Source organism: Moschus berezovskii, chromosome 7 (genome assembly GCF_049115385.1).
Source record: "Moschus berezovskii isolate FMDL1 chromosome 7, NW_MosBer_1.0, whole genome shotgun sequence".
Lineage (NCBI taxonomy): Eukaryota > Metazoa > Chordata > Mammalia > Artiodactyla > Moschidae > Moschus > Moschus berezovskii.
In genome coordinates, this window is record NC_142466.1 from 13,258,813 (window position 1) to 13,271,043 (window position 12,231).

At 39.3% G+C, this 12,231-nt stretch overlaps 1 protein-coding gene across 1 annotated transcript in view; it reads right to left on the reverse strand.

Annotated features, from left to right (window-relative positions):
- The window catches only part of MTMR9 (myotubularin related protein 9), a 63,995-nt gene that overhangs the window by 26,487 nt on the left and 25,277 nt on the right, over positions 1-12,231 (reverse strand). The window contains exons 2-3 of the mRNA XM_055428045.2: positions 11,646-11,754; positions 7,493-7,618 (exon numbers count right to left, since the gene is read on the reverse strand). Of these exons, the coding sequence (XP_055284020.1) occupies positions 7,493-7,618; positions 11,646-11,754 (235 nt within the window). The remainder of the gene's footprint in view (positions 1-7,492; positions 7,619-11,645; positions 11,755-12,231) is intronic.

Consider the following 12,231-nt stretch of genomic DNA (forward strand, 5'->3'; position numbering starts at 1 on the left):
ATATATTTGAGTCTTACTTCTTTTTTTAGCTGCATCAATGGCTTGCAGAATCTCAGTTCTCTGACGAGGGATTGAACCCAGGCCCTCAGCAGTGAAAGCCTGGAATCTTAACTACTAGGCTACCAGGGAACTCCCTTGCTTTTTCCCTGTAAATCACTCTGACAATCTCTGTTTTAATTGGGGTGTTAAGCTCAGTAATACTAAATATTGATATTGCTGGATTTCAGTCTAGCATTTATTTTGTTTGCCCCCTCATATTTTATTGCTATTTCTTCTTTCCCACATTCTTTTGAATTACTTTTTACAACGACATTTTAATATATTAACTTCCTATCTCTTAACATTTTTAAATGATTGCTCAGACCACCCTTCCCGCATCCTGAGAAATCTGTATACAGGTCAAGAAGCAACAGTTAGAGCTGGACATAAAACAACAGAGTGGTTCTAAATTGGGAAGGGAGTACATCAAGGCTATATATCGTCACCCTGTTTATTTAACTTATATGCAGAATACATCATGCAAAATGCCAGGCTTGATGAAGCACAAGCTGGAATCAAGACTGCCGGGAGAAATATCAATAACCTGAGATATGCAGATGACACCACCCTTACGGCAGAAAGTGAAGAGGAACTAAAGAGCCTCTTGATGAAAGTGAAAAGAGCAGAATGAAAAAGCTGGCTTAAAACTCAACATTCAAAAAACAAAGATCATGGCATCTGATCCCATCACTTCATGGCAAATAGGTGGGGAAACAATGGAAAGAGTGACAGACTTTATTCTTGGGCTCCCAAATCACTGTGGATGGTGACTGCCGCCATGAAATTAAACGACGCTTGATCCTTGAAAGAAAAGCTATGACCAACCTAGACAGCATATTAAAAAGCAGAGACATTACTTTGCCAACAAAGGTCAGTCAGGTCAAAGCTTTGGTTTTTCTAGTAATCATGTATGGATGTGAGAGTTGGACCATAAAGAAAGCTAGAACCAGAATTGCTTTTGAACTGTGAGAAGACTCTTGAGAGTTCATTGGACTGCAAGGAGATCCAACCATTCAATCCTAAAGGAAATAAACCCTGAATATTCACAGGACGGACTGATGCTGAAGCTGAAACTCAAGTACTTGGCCACCTGATGCGAAGAGCCGACTCACTAGAAAAGACCCTGATGCTGGGAAAGACTGAAGGTAGGAGGAGAAGGGAACGACAGAGGATGTGATGGTTGGATCGCATCACAGACTCGATGGACACGAGTTTGAGCAAGCTCCAGGAGTTGGTGATGGACAGGGAAGCCTGGCATACTGCAGTCCATAGGGTCGCAAAGAGTCGGACATGACTGAGCCAATGAACTGAACTGACTCTATGATTACTTTTACTGAGGTGACAAGGACAATGGTTCTCAACTAGGGGTGATTTTGCCTCAAGGGAACATTTCTTAATGAGTGGCGACAACTGGGGGTTGGAGACGACCACTGCTGACATCTAGTGGTAGACCAGGGATACTGCCAAACACCCTACAATGCACAGGACAGCTTCTCACAACAAAGAATTACACAGCCCAAAGGTCAACAGTGCCAAGTTTGAGAAACTCTGCTCCAGTGATCATTATACTGTTAACTTAAATATTAGCCCATGTTACATAATATGTAAAAACCCTGAAACTGTATTGGTCTATGTATCCATTCAGAGAGATGGGCATACCAGACCACCTGACCTGTCTCTTGAGAAACCTGTATGCAGATCAGAAAGTAACAGTTAGAACTGGACATGGAACAACAGACTGGTTCCAAATAGGAAAAGGAGTACGTCAAGGCTGTATGTTGTCACCCTGCTTATTTAACTTATATGCAGAATACATCATGAGAAATGCTGAGCTGGAGGAAGCACAAGCTGGAATCAAGATTGCCGGGAGAAATATCAATAACCTCAGATATGCAGATGACACCACCCTTATGGCAGAAAGTGAAGAACTAAACAGCCTCTTGATGACAGTGAAAGAGGAGAGTGAAAAAGTTGGCTTAAAGCTCAACATTCAGAAAACTAAGATCATGGCATCTGGTCCCATCACTTTGTGGCAGATAGATGGGGAAACAGTGGCTGACTTTATTTTTCTGGGCTCCAGAATCACTGCAGAGGGTGACTGCAGCCATGAAATTAAAAGACACTTACTCCTTGGAAGGAAAGTTATGACCCACCTAGACAGCATATTAAAAAGCAGAGACATTATTTTGCCAACAAAGATCCGTCTAGTCAAGGCTATGGTTTTTCCAGTGGTCATGTATAGATGTGAGAGTTGGACTATAAAGAAAGCTAAGCACTGAAGAATTGACGCTTTTGAACTGTGGTGTTGGAGAAGACTCTTGAGAATCCCGTCCCTTGGACTGCAAGGAGATCCAACCAGTCCATCCTGGGGGAGATCAGTCCAGGGTATTCATTGGAAGGACTGATGCTAAAGCTGAAACTCCAATACTTTGGCCACCTGATGCCAAGAGCTGACTCATTTGAAAAGACCTGATGCTGCGAAAGATTGAGGGCAGGAGGAGAAGGGGATGACAGAGGATGAGATGGTTGGATGGCATCATCGACTCGATGGACATGGGTTTGGGTGGACTCCGGGAGTTAGTGATGGACAGGGAGGCCTGGAGTGCTGTGGTTCATGGGGTCGCAAAGAGTCTGACACGACTGAGCGACTGAACTGAACTGATCCATTCAGCCACCCCACACCCATTTTTAATGACATAGTTTCCATGCGTAACATGTCTACACACACCATAAATACCACAAAGGCAATGCTACAGTTTTTGTTTTAAATAGTCATACATATTTTAAAGACATTAAAAAGAAAAAATAGCTTGTTATACTTAATTATACCATTTCCAATATTCTTAAATTATTTTGAATATTCAGGTTTCCCTCTGGTATTATTTCCCTTTAGTCTGAATAAGTTCTTTTAACATTTCTTATAGTGAAGGTCTCTTAGTGACAAGTTCTTAGTTTCTTTTTATCTGAAAATGTTGTCTCACATTCTTCCTTGTGAGATATTTTCACCAGACACAAAATTCAGGGTTGATAGGCTTTTTACCTTTCAGCTTTTTAATAAAAGTTTTGTTGAGACTTCCCTGGTGGTCCAGTGGTTGTTAAGAATCTGCCTTGTGATGACACAGAGGTCAAGGGTTTGATCAGTGGTCAAGAAAGAAGTTGCAGAGCAACTAAGCTGGACCACTGCAACTACTGAGCCCATATGCTGTGGAGCCCATGCGCCACAGCTAGAGAGCCTGTGGTCCACAACAAGAGACTGCACAGAGTGCAGTAAAGATCCCGTGTGCACAACGAAGACCCGACACAGCTCAATACACTCTTTACAAATAAATAAAATTTAACATATCGAAGTTTTATCATCTAGTCTCCATAAATTCTGACGAATAGTCCATTGTCACCTGAATTATCTCTGTATGTAATGTGTTGTTTTTAACTGGCAACTTTCAAGATCTTCATTCGACCACTATTCTTTGACAATTTGACTATCATGTGCCTAGCATGATTTTGCTTATACTCATCCTGTTTGGGGCTTGCTGAACTTTTTGAACTTATAAAATTGACCCAATTTTTAGCTTCTGAACATGATTTCTTTGAATATTTTTCCTACCTATTGTCTATTATCTCCTGGATCTGTCATTACACATATACTAGCCATTTTGTTCCACAGGTTTCTGAGGCTCTTTTTCCCCATAATTTCTCATCTCCTTTATTTTTCCAAATAATTTCTATTGCTCTAGCTTCAGTTTCACTGATTTTGTCCTGTCATCTCCTCTCTGCTATTTAACCAAGTGAATATTTTATTTCAGATATATATATTTTCAAAAAATGCCGAGAGGTTCATTCAACTCTTTTTAGCATTTCTATTCCTCTGTTAAGATTTCCTGTCTTGTCTCTCATTTGAAATATATTTACCTTTATGGAAACTCGAGCAATTTAAACAGCTGCTCTAAAGACCTTGAATGATCAAACATTTCAACATCTGAGGCATCTTGGGACTGTCTTTACTTGTTGACTGTCTTTTCTTTTTTTGATAGTCTCTTTTTCTTGAGAATGGGTCATAATATCCTGACTCAACTTTGGATTATATCCTATATTCACTGTGAATTTTGTGTTGCAGAATCTGCATTCCATTAAACACCTTTGAAGAGTGTTTTACAAGGAATTGGCTTGTTCAGACAAACCACAAACTTCATAACATCTGAGATGCATGGCAACTCAGATCTTAGTTCTGACTGCCCCCAGTCTGCCCCAAGCAATGGTTCAAGAGTCAGTCAGAGATTCAGGATTACATACAGAATCAAGGCTCCCCTCTTCTGGCTCTCTGGTTCCCCAAGCCCTTCCCCTGGTTCCTCCCACCAGAGAGAAAGTGGGCATTCCATTAGAATGGTAGCTGTCTGGCACCATCAATGCGATTAACTGTGCTGACTTCAGGACAAGGCCCCCGAAAAAGGAAATTTACTCTGCCGTTCACTTCCTCTAAGTTTTTCCTCCCCTCCCTCTAAAATACGCTGCTTTCTGTTCGCTCACCAGAGCTTCAGGTTTTTCTGTTTTATTCATAGTTTGTCACTGATATCTGCAGGAGATCTTGTCAGACAGGGGCTACTCAACCATTACCTTATCATTGTCTTTCTTGTATATAATTTCTAAAGTGGTAGATTGGGGAAGTACAGATATATACTGTATATGTGTATTTCAGCAAAGTATCTGAAATAGTATTTTATTATATCCTAGAATAAAAGTATGTTTAAAGGGGAGGAACTCTTACAGATCATTTGTCCAACACTTGATTTTGTAGACATGGAAACAAAGTCCCAGAAAGTCAAGCAGTCAACATTAATATCTGGGATGCAATGTAAATAATTTGAGAGCTAGTTTGAGTACTCTGTCTTCTCAATACCACATATCTCTTTCGGATATAACAGAGAAGTAGGGACTGGCTAATACTATTCAGAAAGTTTTTTAAATGATCAAAAAGCCTTCCTCAAGCAATACATGATATACGTCTACCTGATGGAGGATTTCCGTGATATAAAGACTTATCATACCTTTGTCCTGTCCTGCATAATTGCACACATTCCTATATTTATTGACTTGACAAATACCTACTGCTTGCAAACCATGTACTAAGAATGCAGTAGGGAACAAGAATGGCATGGTTCCCAGCCTCCTAAAGTTTGTATTCGAGCAGCTTGTATTCTAGTTCAGGAGACAGTAAACAATGAAAAGAAGCTTGCACACTGGTGACCCCTCCTACCTGAAACTTGCTCTTCCCTTGGCTGTTGCCTCCACTCGTCCTTACATGGTTAGTCCTTGGCCCCTACTGACATTAGATGTTTTCCCTCAGTAATCTCGGCTTCTGCCTGTGATTCTCACAATGCACACAATGTGTACAGGGACGACTCTCAATGTTTCATGTTTAACAGAGGTCTCTCAAGCTCTGAACTCTCTCTTATATTCAGTGATGTGCACCACACAGGCCCTTTGAATTTGCCATCGTCAAGACTGAGCTCAACTCATTCCCTGTCACGCACATTTCTCTTTCTGTCTTTCCCATCTCAGTAGTAACACCTAGAGGCCACTGCCTGTTTTACCTCTCACATCCAATGAGTGCGTCACCAGCTCCTTTTAATTCCACTTCCTGAAACTTTCTGCACTACAACCCCTCTGTTATTGATCCAATCATTATTTCAGTAGCCTCCTAAGCAGTTTCTCAGCATTTTGCATCAGAATTGATTTGCTCTAACATAAATCTAATAATGTCATTTCCTCTGTGCCTTCATTAGTAATTTAATTCTGAAAGAGGCCAATGCAACTTTGGGCTACCTTAAAGAATCAGTAATAGTTCCCATCTACACGAAATGTTATGAGTATCAGTGACAAACTGAAGGTCTTGCCGAGAAAAGCAATCAAGACAGGGTGTGGCCCTGAGTTCAGTGGTACGAGAAAAGGCTGAAGTAAATACTCCTATTTAATCTATTGAAAAGAAAACTCAGTGGGGACATAAAACTCCTTAATTTGAAGAACGATTTACAGTAGAGGAATAAGACAACCTGAGTACCACAGGCCACATCAGAAACATGGGGTCTAAGTGCAGGGATGGTAACCGACCAGGACACTGTATGATGCTGCAAATCCTCCTGCACTAGAGATTGCAAGCAGAAGCTGGACAGTCACATCATGGATGTTGTCAGCACACAGGATTTCTGAACAGAATAGGAGACTGATCTAACGTTGGCTTGCTGAATGCAGACTTAGAGTGATTCACTTATGGCATCTAACTACAAGATGAATAATTTACACTGATATTTTTTGGATAACCAGGAAAATCATCCAGACATCTCCCTTCCTGATCCAACTCAGACTGCTGTTTTCCACCTAGAAAGTAACTAAGGATTACTCTAAGGTAGCCATTAGGTAGTAGTCAATTGATATGAAAGAAAAGCATCATGCATTTGAGAATGTTTACTGTGTAGTTTTCAATGCTATAAAGACTTTGAAAATAAATGTAAATACAGGTAGCACAAGCTATATAAAAATGCTCTGTATGCAAGAATATAAAATTTCCCTCCCTTTTTCACTTTGCTGCTATGGACGTCTTTGTTCTTTAAATTTCATGGCACCTGGTCCCTACTTCTTGATCCTCTCAGGACCCATTTACAGAGGTATAGTAGAAAAAGTTAAAAAAAAATTTTTTTTTTGAAGACCAAAAGCATCTACTTATTGGACATCTCTAGGTTCTTTCTTAATGAGATACAGACCATTTCTTTTGTGAGGCATCTGTATATTCTGGCCAGCAAGAGTGAAGGGGAGGTATACTCAATGCAAGACACAAATGTTTCTCTTTTGGTTCAATCAAAAAACCTTTGTAAGTAAAATCCCACTCAGAGATTGGTTCAAGATGGCACAGTGAGAGGACACGCACTCAGCTCCTTCTGAGAGAGCAAGGAAATCACAATTATTGAACAACCATCAAGAGGAGACGCAGGAATCCACCGAGACAGATACCCATGTCCAAAGACAGAGGAGAAGGACACCGGTCTCAGTAACCCAGATCATGAAATCACAAAAACTATCCCACAGAAAGAGATCGATACACATGGTTGTCTGATGCTCTCCGGGGTACACAGTGAGTTCAACAGACTTTTGGGGGGATGGCTCAGAACCTAATTACTATATATAAAACTGCTTCTATGGAACACTTTTAAAACACCCCCAAATTAAAACAGGTCAGGACTATCTTTATGAAGATCTTAATGCTTTATCAGCAAATCTACTAGAAGGAAAATTACTTAAGCCATAGCACTGAGAACAATTACGCAAATCTTTGAATGGCAGAGGCTGCAGGACTAATAGCTAATAGCGACTTCTTTTACTTGTCAAAAGGAGGCGAACATTTTCATCAGTACAGTGCTGGGTTATTTCTCATTATCCATTAATTCCCTCAGAAGTTACTCACAGCTGAAGAGTAGAGTTCAAACTCTTGCTCAGGGAGGAAAGAATGCCAGCCATCTTCTATCACTTCAAACATGGGCCGGTAAAAGAAAGGGTACATCAGAGTGATGGAGTCCAGGGTAGATAAAGCCTAGGCGGGGAAAGAGTAAAGAAAGAAAAAAGGAACGTGTCACAATTCCAAACATTTTCTAATTGCCAAATTGATATTCATCAAATATGGCCTAAAATGATGGACACCTAATGCATTTCTCTAATATTATATTTATCACTAGATACAATTATACCTTATTTTCAGCTCTAACATGGTATCTGGAATGTAATAGTCAATTAGCATTTGCTGAATGAACAAAAGAACAAAACAATATGCACACCTATTCTACAAGAAAAATGAAAAAACTTCTTCTTGAGTAATTTAATAAGGCCTAATGAAAAGGTCCAAATATTTCTGGGGATTAGAGAACAGGCTATAGTTAATCAGTAAGGCCTTGGCTCAAAATCCAGTTATTAACTACATATGCAAATCACTTAAAATCAGAGTTTCTGAGCAATTGTAAAAAAGTTTAGTAGCCAAAGAGGCAGACTGCTGGACTCAAATTTCAGATGCCAGCGCCAACAGTGGTATTACATAATGTGGCCATTCTAGGCCTCAGCTGTCAATGGAGGAAAGTTATTTCACAGGGCGTCGCCTAGGGCTGTTGAGGCATTAGGAGAATGTGTGCAGCAGGGCTAGAACAGTACCTGACACATAACAGACTCTAGTTTCAGCTACTACATGCTCCACGTAGCCTCCATCGGTGTGAGATTCCCTCCATTCCAGAGTGATCAGATGCCCTCATACCTTCATGCTACACTGCTGCTGCTGCTAAGTCACCTCAGTCGTGTCCGACTCTGTGTGACCCCATGGACGGAAGCCCACCAGGCTCCCCCGTCCCTGGGATTCTCCAGGCAAGAACACTGGAGTGGGTTGCCATTTCCTTCTCCAATGTGTGAAAATGAAAAGTGAAAGTGAAGTCGCTCAGTCGTGTCTGACCCTTAGCGACCCCACGGACTGCAGCCTACCAGGCTCCTCCATCCATGGGATTTTCTAGGCAATAGTACTGGAGTGGCTTGCCATTGCCTTCTCCGCTACACTAACAATTCTCAAACCGGGGCAGTGACTCCGTGGTCCCAGAGTCAGCCTACAGGTCATCAAGTACAATGCCAAGGAGTCCTGACTAGATAAGGAACTGAGAGATGGAACATTCCCCGTCACCTGGCGGTTTCATCCTTCTGACAGGGGAGTTTTAGAAAGCACTTCTATGGCTAGAAAAACAAAGGTACCAAAATCAATTAGCACAATTCAAATTGCTGTAATTTTGGAGACACTCAGCTTGAGGGGCGCAAGGGGCCCAACATCATGCTAACATCCCCAAGCTCTCAGAGTAAACCTACCTCCTTCTAAGTCACGGAAAGATCAGGTCAGTAAAACCTTTATTTAATTTTTAAATTTTATTATTTTACTACTTTAAAAAATTCTTTGCAATATAAAAAAGTTTTTTTCAGCTTTACTGAGGTATAAATTGATAAATAAAATGTAAAATATTTCTAACGTACAATGTGATGATTTGGTACATACACTGTAAGAGTTTCCCCCTTGAGTTAATTAACACATCCATCACCTCACATATTTACCCTTTGTTGTTGCTTTTGAGAACATTTACGTTCTACTCTCTTGGCAAGTTTCAGTTACATAATATAGTGTTAGCAACTATAGCCTATGTTATACATTAGATTCTCAAGTCTTATAACTGAACATCTGTAACTTCTACCAGCCTCTCCCTATTTCACCCACCCCCTAGCCCCGGGAAACCACTTTTCTACTCCCTGTTTCTGTGTGTTTCCCTTTTTATTTTTGAGACTCCACATATAAGTGATACCACGCAATACCTGTCTCTCTCTGCCTGGCTTATTTCGCTTAGCACAGTGCCCTCTAGTTTCATCCACTGTTTGTTCATGCCATTGTTCATGCGGTTGTTTCAACTGGCAGGACTGCTTTCTCTTTGATGGCTGAATAATATGCCACTGTGTGTGCGTACATGTGTGCACACATTGTGTGTATAATTTTCTTTATTCATCCATCCATCAACAGACACTTAGGTTTTTATATACTCTGAATATTATGAATAATGCTGCAATGAACACTGGAGTACAGATATCTCTTTAAAACAATCATTTTGCTTCCTTCAGATATACACTGAGAAGTGGGATTGCTGGATCAATGAAATATCCTTTTTTCATTTCTTGAGGAACCTCCATACTATATTAATAGTGATTGGTACACTCATTATTTTAAATCCATGTTCACAAACATTCCGGCAGGCAGTAAGCACTCAGACTTGTCATGATTACATTTCATGTAGCTAGAGACAGAACTTTTCCTTTAAACACATTAATGCTCAAAGAAATAAAGTCATTTCAACCCTAAAAGACAACCAAAACTACACAGAAAAAATGGTTCATCAGACTTCTATAAGTTAGAAAACTGAGCACTTGCCAGTTATTCTTCCAATGGGATTCTACTTAAGGTAGCAGATTTTGAGTATATGAATTCTGATAACAAAGAATAGCTCAACTATGCTTTGTAAGAATTCACTTATTACTACCAAATTATATCAAGATGTATGGAGGGAGAGAGGAAAACTGGATGCCAGGAGAAGGCTAGAGGCCAAGTACACTGTGTATGTGCTATGCCGTGGAAATAATCAACAGAGCATTCATTTTATAAGGTCAACTTACAAGAGTGGCTCAGAATTTGCGGCTTTCTCTCAGCCATAAGGACTTCTCCATAGTCAGTCAGTTTCTACAGAGTTTTACATAATATTTAATATGTACAGCTAGATAAGCAACTGATTAGTGTCAAACACTAACGAAGCTAAGTAAATGCCGTCAGAGTGGGGTAATAAGCTTTTTTGCCCTGTTTCTTAACCACGGGCAATTTCACTAACATCCACCGGCCATCTTAAAAGTTATAAAAGGGATAAGGAAAAAAAAAATGTGCATGGGTCAGTGAAAATCCAACCCCACAACTTAATACCATGCTCAACTGAAGTGGGTGAGCAGCATTACCTGGCCCAAAGAGCAAGACAGCATTTCCCTTCAACAGCCTAGAAGGTACAGTGTGATTCTCACTCACGTCAACAAATTCAGCCAAGTCAACATTCCTATGTCATTTCCAAATGATGAATATGTAACACAAAGAGTTCAGCTTATCTTCTTCTTATCATAAGAAAAATTTAGCAAAAGCAGAAAGAAAAATACTACATGCCATTTTCTCAGTACCATAACAGTTCTTCTGTTTCTGTTTTTTTGTTTAAAAGCCAAAGGAAATCCTAGTTACAGGTTTAAGCCTTTCTGCTTCCTTTTAATAGTTAAGCCAACAGCATTTATTCTGCACACAAAGCCCATATTAGGAACTCAAAGACAGAAGGAAAAAAAACCTCCATGTGTCTCTATACTTATCTAGAAAATACTATAAACATAAAGTTAACTGCTATAATTTAATGGTAATGATTTAAAATAAAGCAATTTTTTAAATGAGTATATACCAAAATAGTTGGTTAAAGTGGGAAAGAAAATAGTGTGCACTATTCAATTTAAATACTAAATTATCCAAGTAAAATTTCTATTATTTGTAATCTAGACATATGTTCAATATAATTTCTATAAATATAAAATTAACATATCATATCTCAAGCAAACATGATATATGGAAATTCAAATTTACTAAAAAAAACAAAAGACTACAATCATTGGTGATAATTACTTGCTTTACAAAAGAAATAAGATTTTCAAAAAGTCTCAACATTTATAAACACACAATGGAATATTACTCAGCCTTAAAAGGGAAGGAAATCCTGCCACATGCTACAACACAGATGAACCCAGAAGAATAAGTAACATTAAAAACTGCTGTATGTCCATAAACTCTTTTTACATTCCTGTAACAGTGATTCAGGGTAAGGCTTTGCATTCAGTCTTCCAGATTTGAGTCACAGAACATGACTTAAATGACTTATCTAAAAAAACACATGACTTATCTGAAAAAGAAACATAAGAGTTATAGTGAATTAGAAAATAAAGTTCCTTCTTTTATCACATTTTGTTTCCAAAACACTTACCTCAATGGAACTGGCTATATTCAAACATTCTTCCATTCCAGGAATATCCAACTGAATAATTCGAAAATCCTTACATTTTATGATGATGGTACCCAGTGGTCCCACAAATCTATAAAAAAACCCATAAATTATGCTTAGAGACATATATACTCCCAACTCAAAGCATATGCTTATTTCTTCAAAAAGAGGTGGTTAGTCGTAATCACCAGCTATACAGGCAGATCTCCTTTTATTGTACTCACTTTACTGAGCTTCCCAGATAGTGTTTTTTAAAGATTTAATGTTTGTTGCAACTCTGTGTCCAGCAAGTCTACTGGCACCATTTTTCTAATAGCATTTGCTCATTCCTCTCTCTGCATCACATTTTGGTAATTGTTACAATATTCCAAGCCTTATTATTGTTGTTGCTATTTTGTTATACTTGTCACAGTGCTTTGTGATCAGTGATCTTTGATATTACTACTGTAACTGTTTTGGGGCACCAGTAACCATGCCCATATATGACAGCAAACTTAACTGATAAACGTCTTCTGAATGTTCCACCAACTGGCCGTTTCCCCATCTCTCTCCCTCTCCTCAGGCCTCC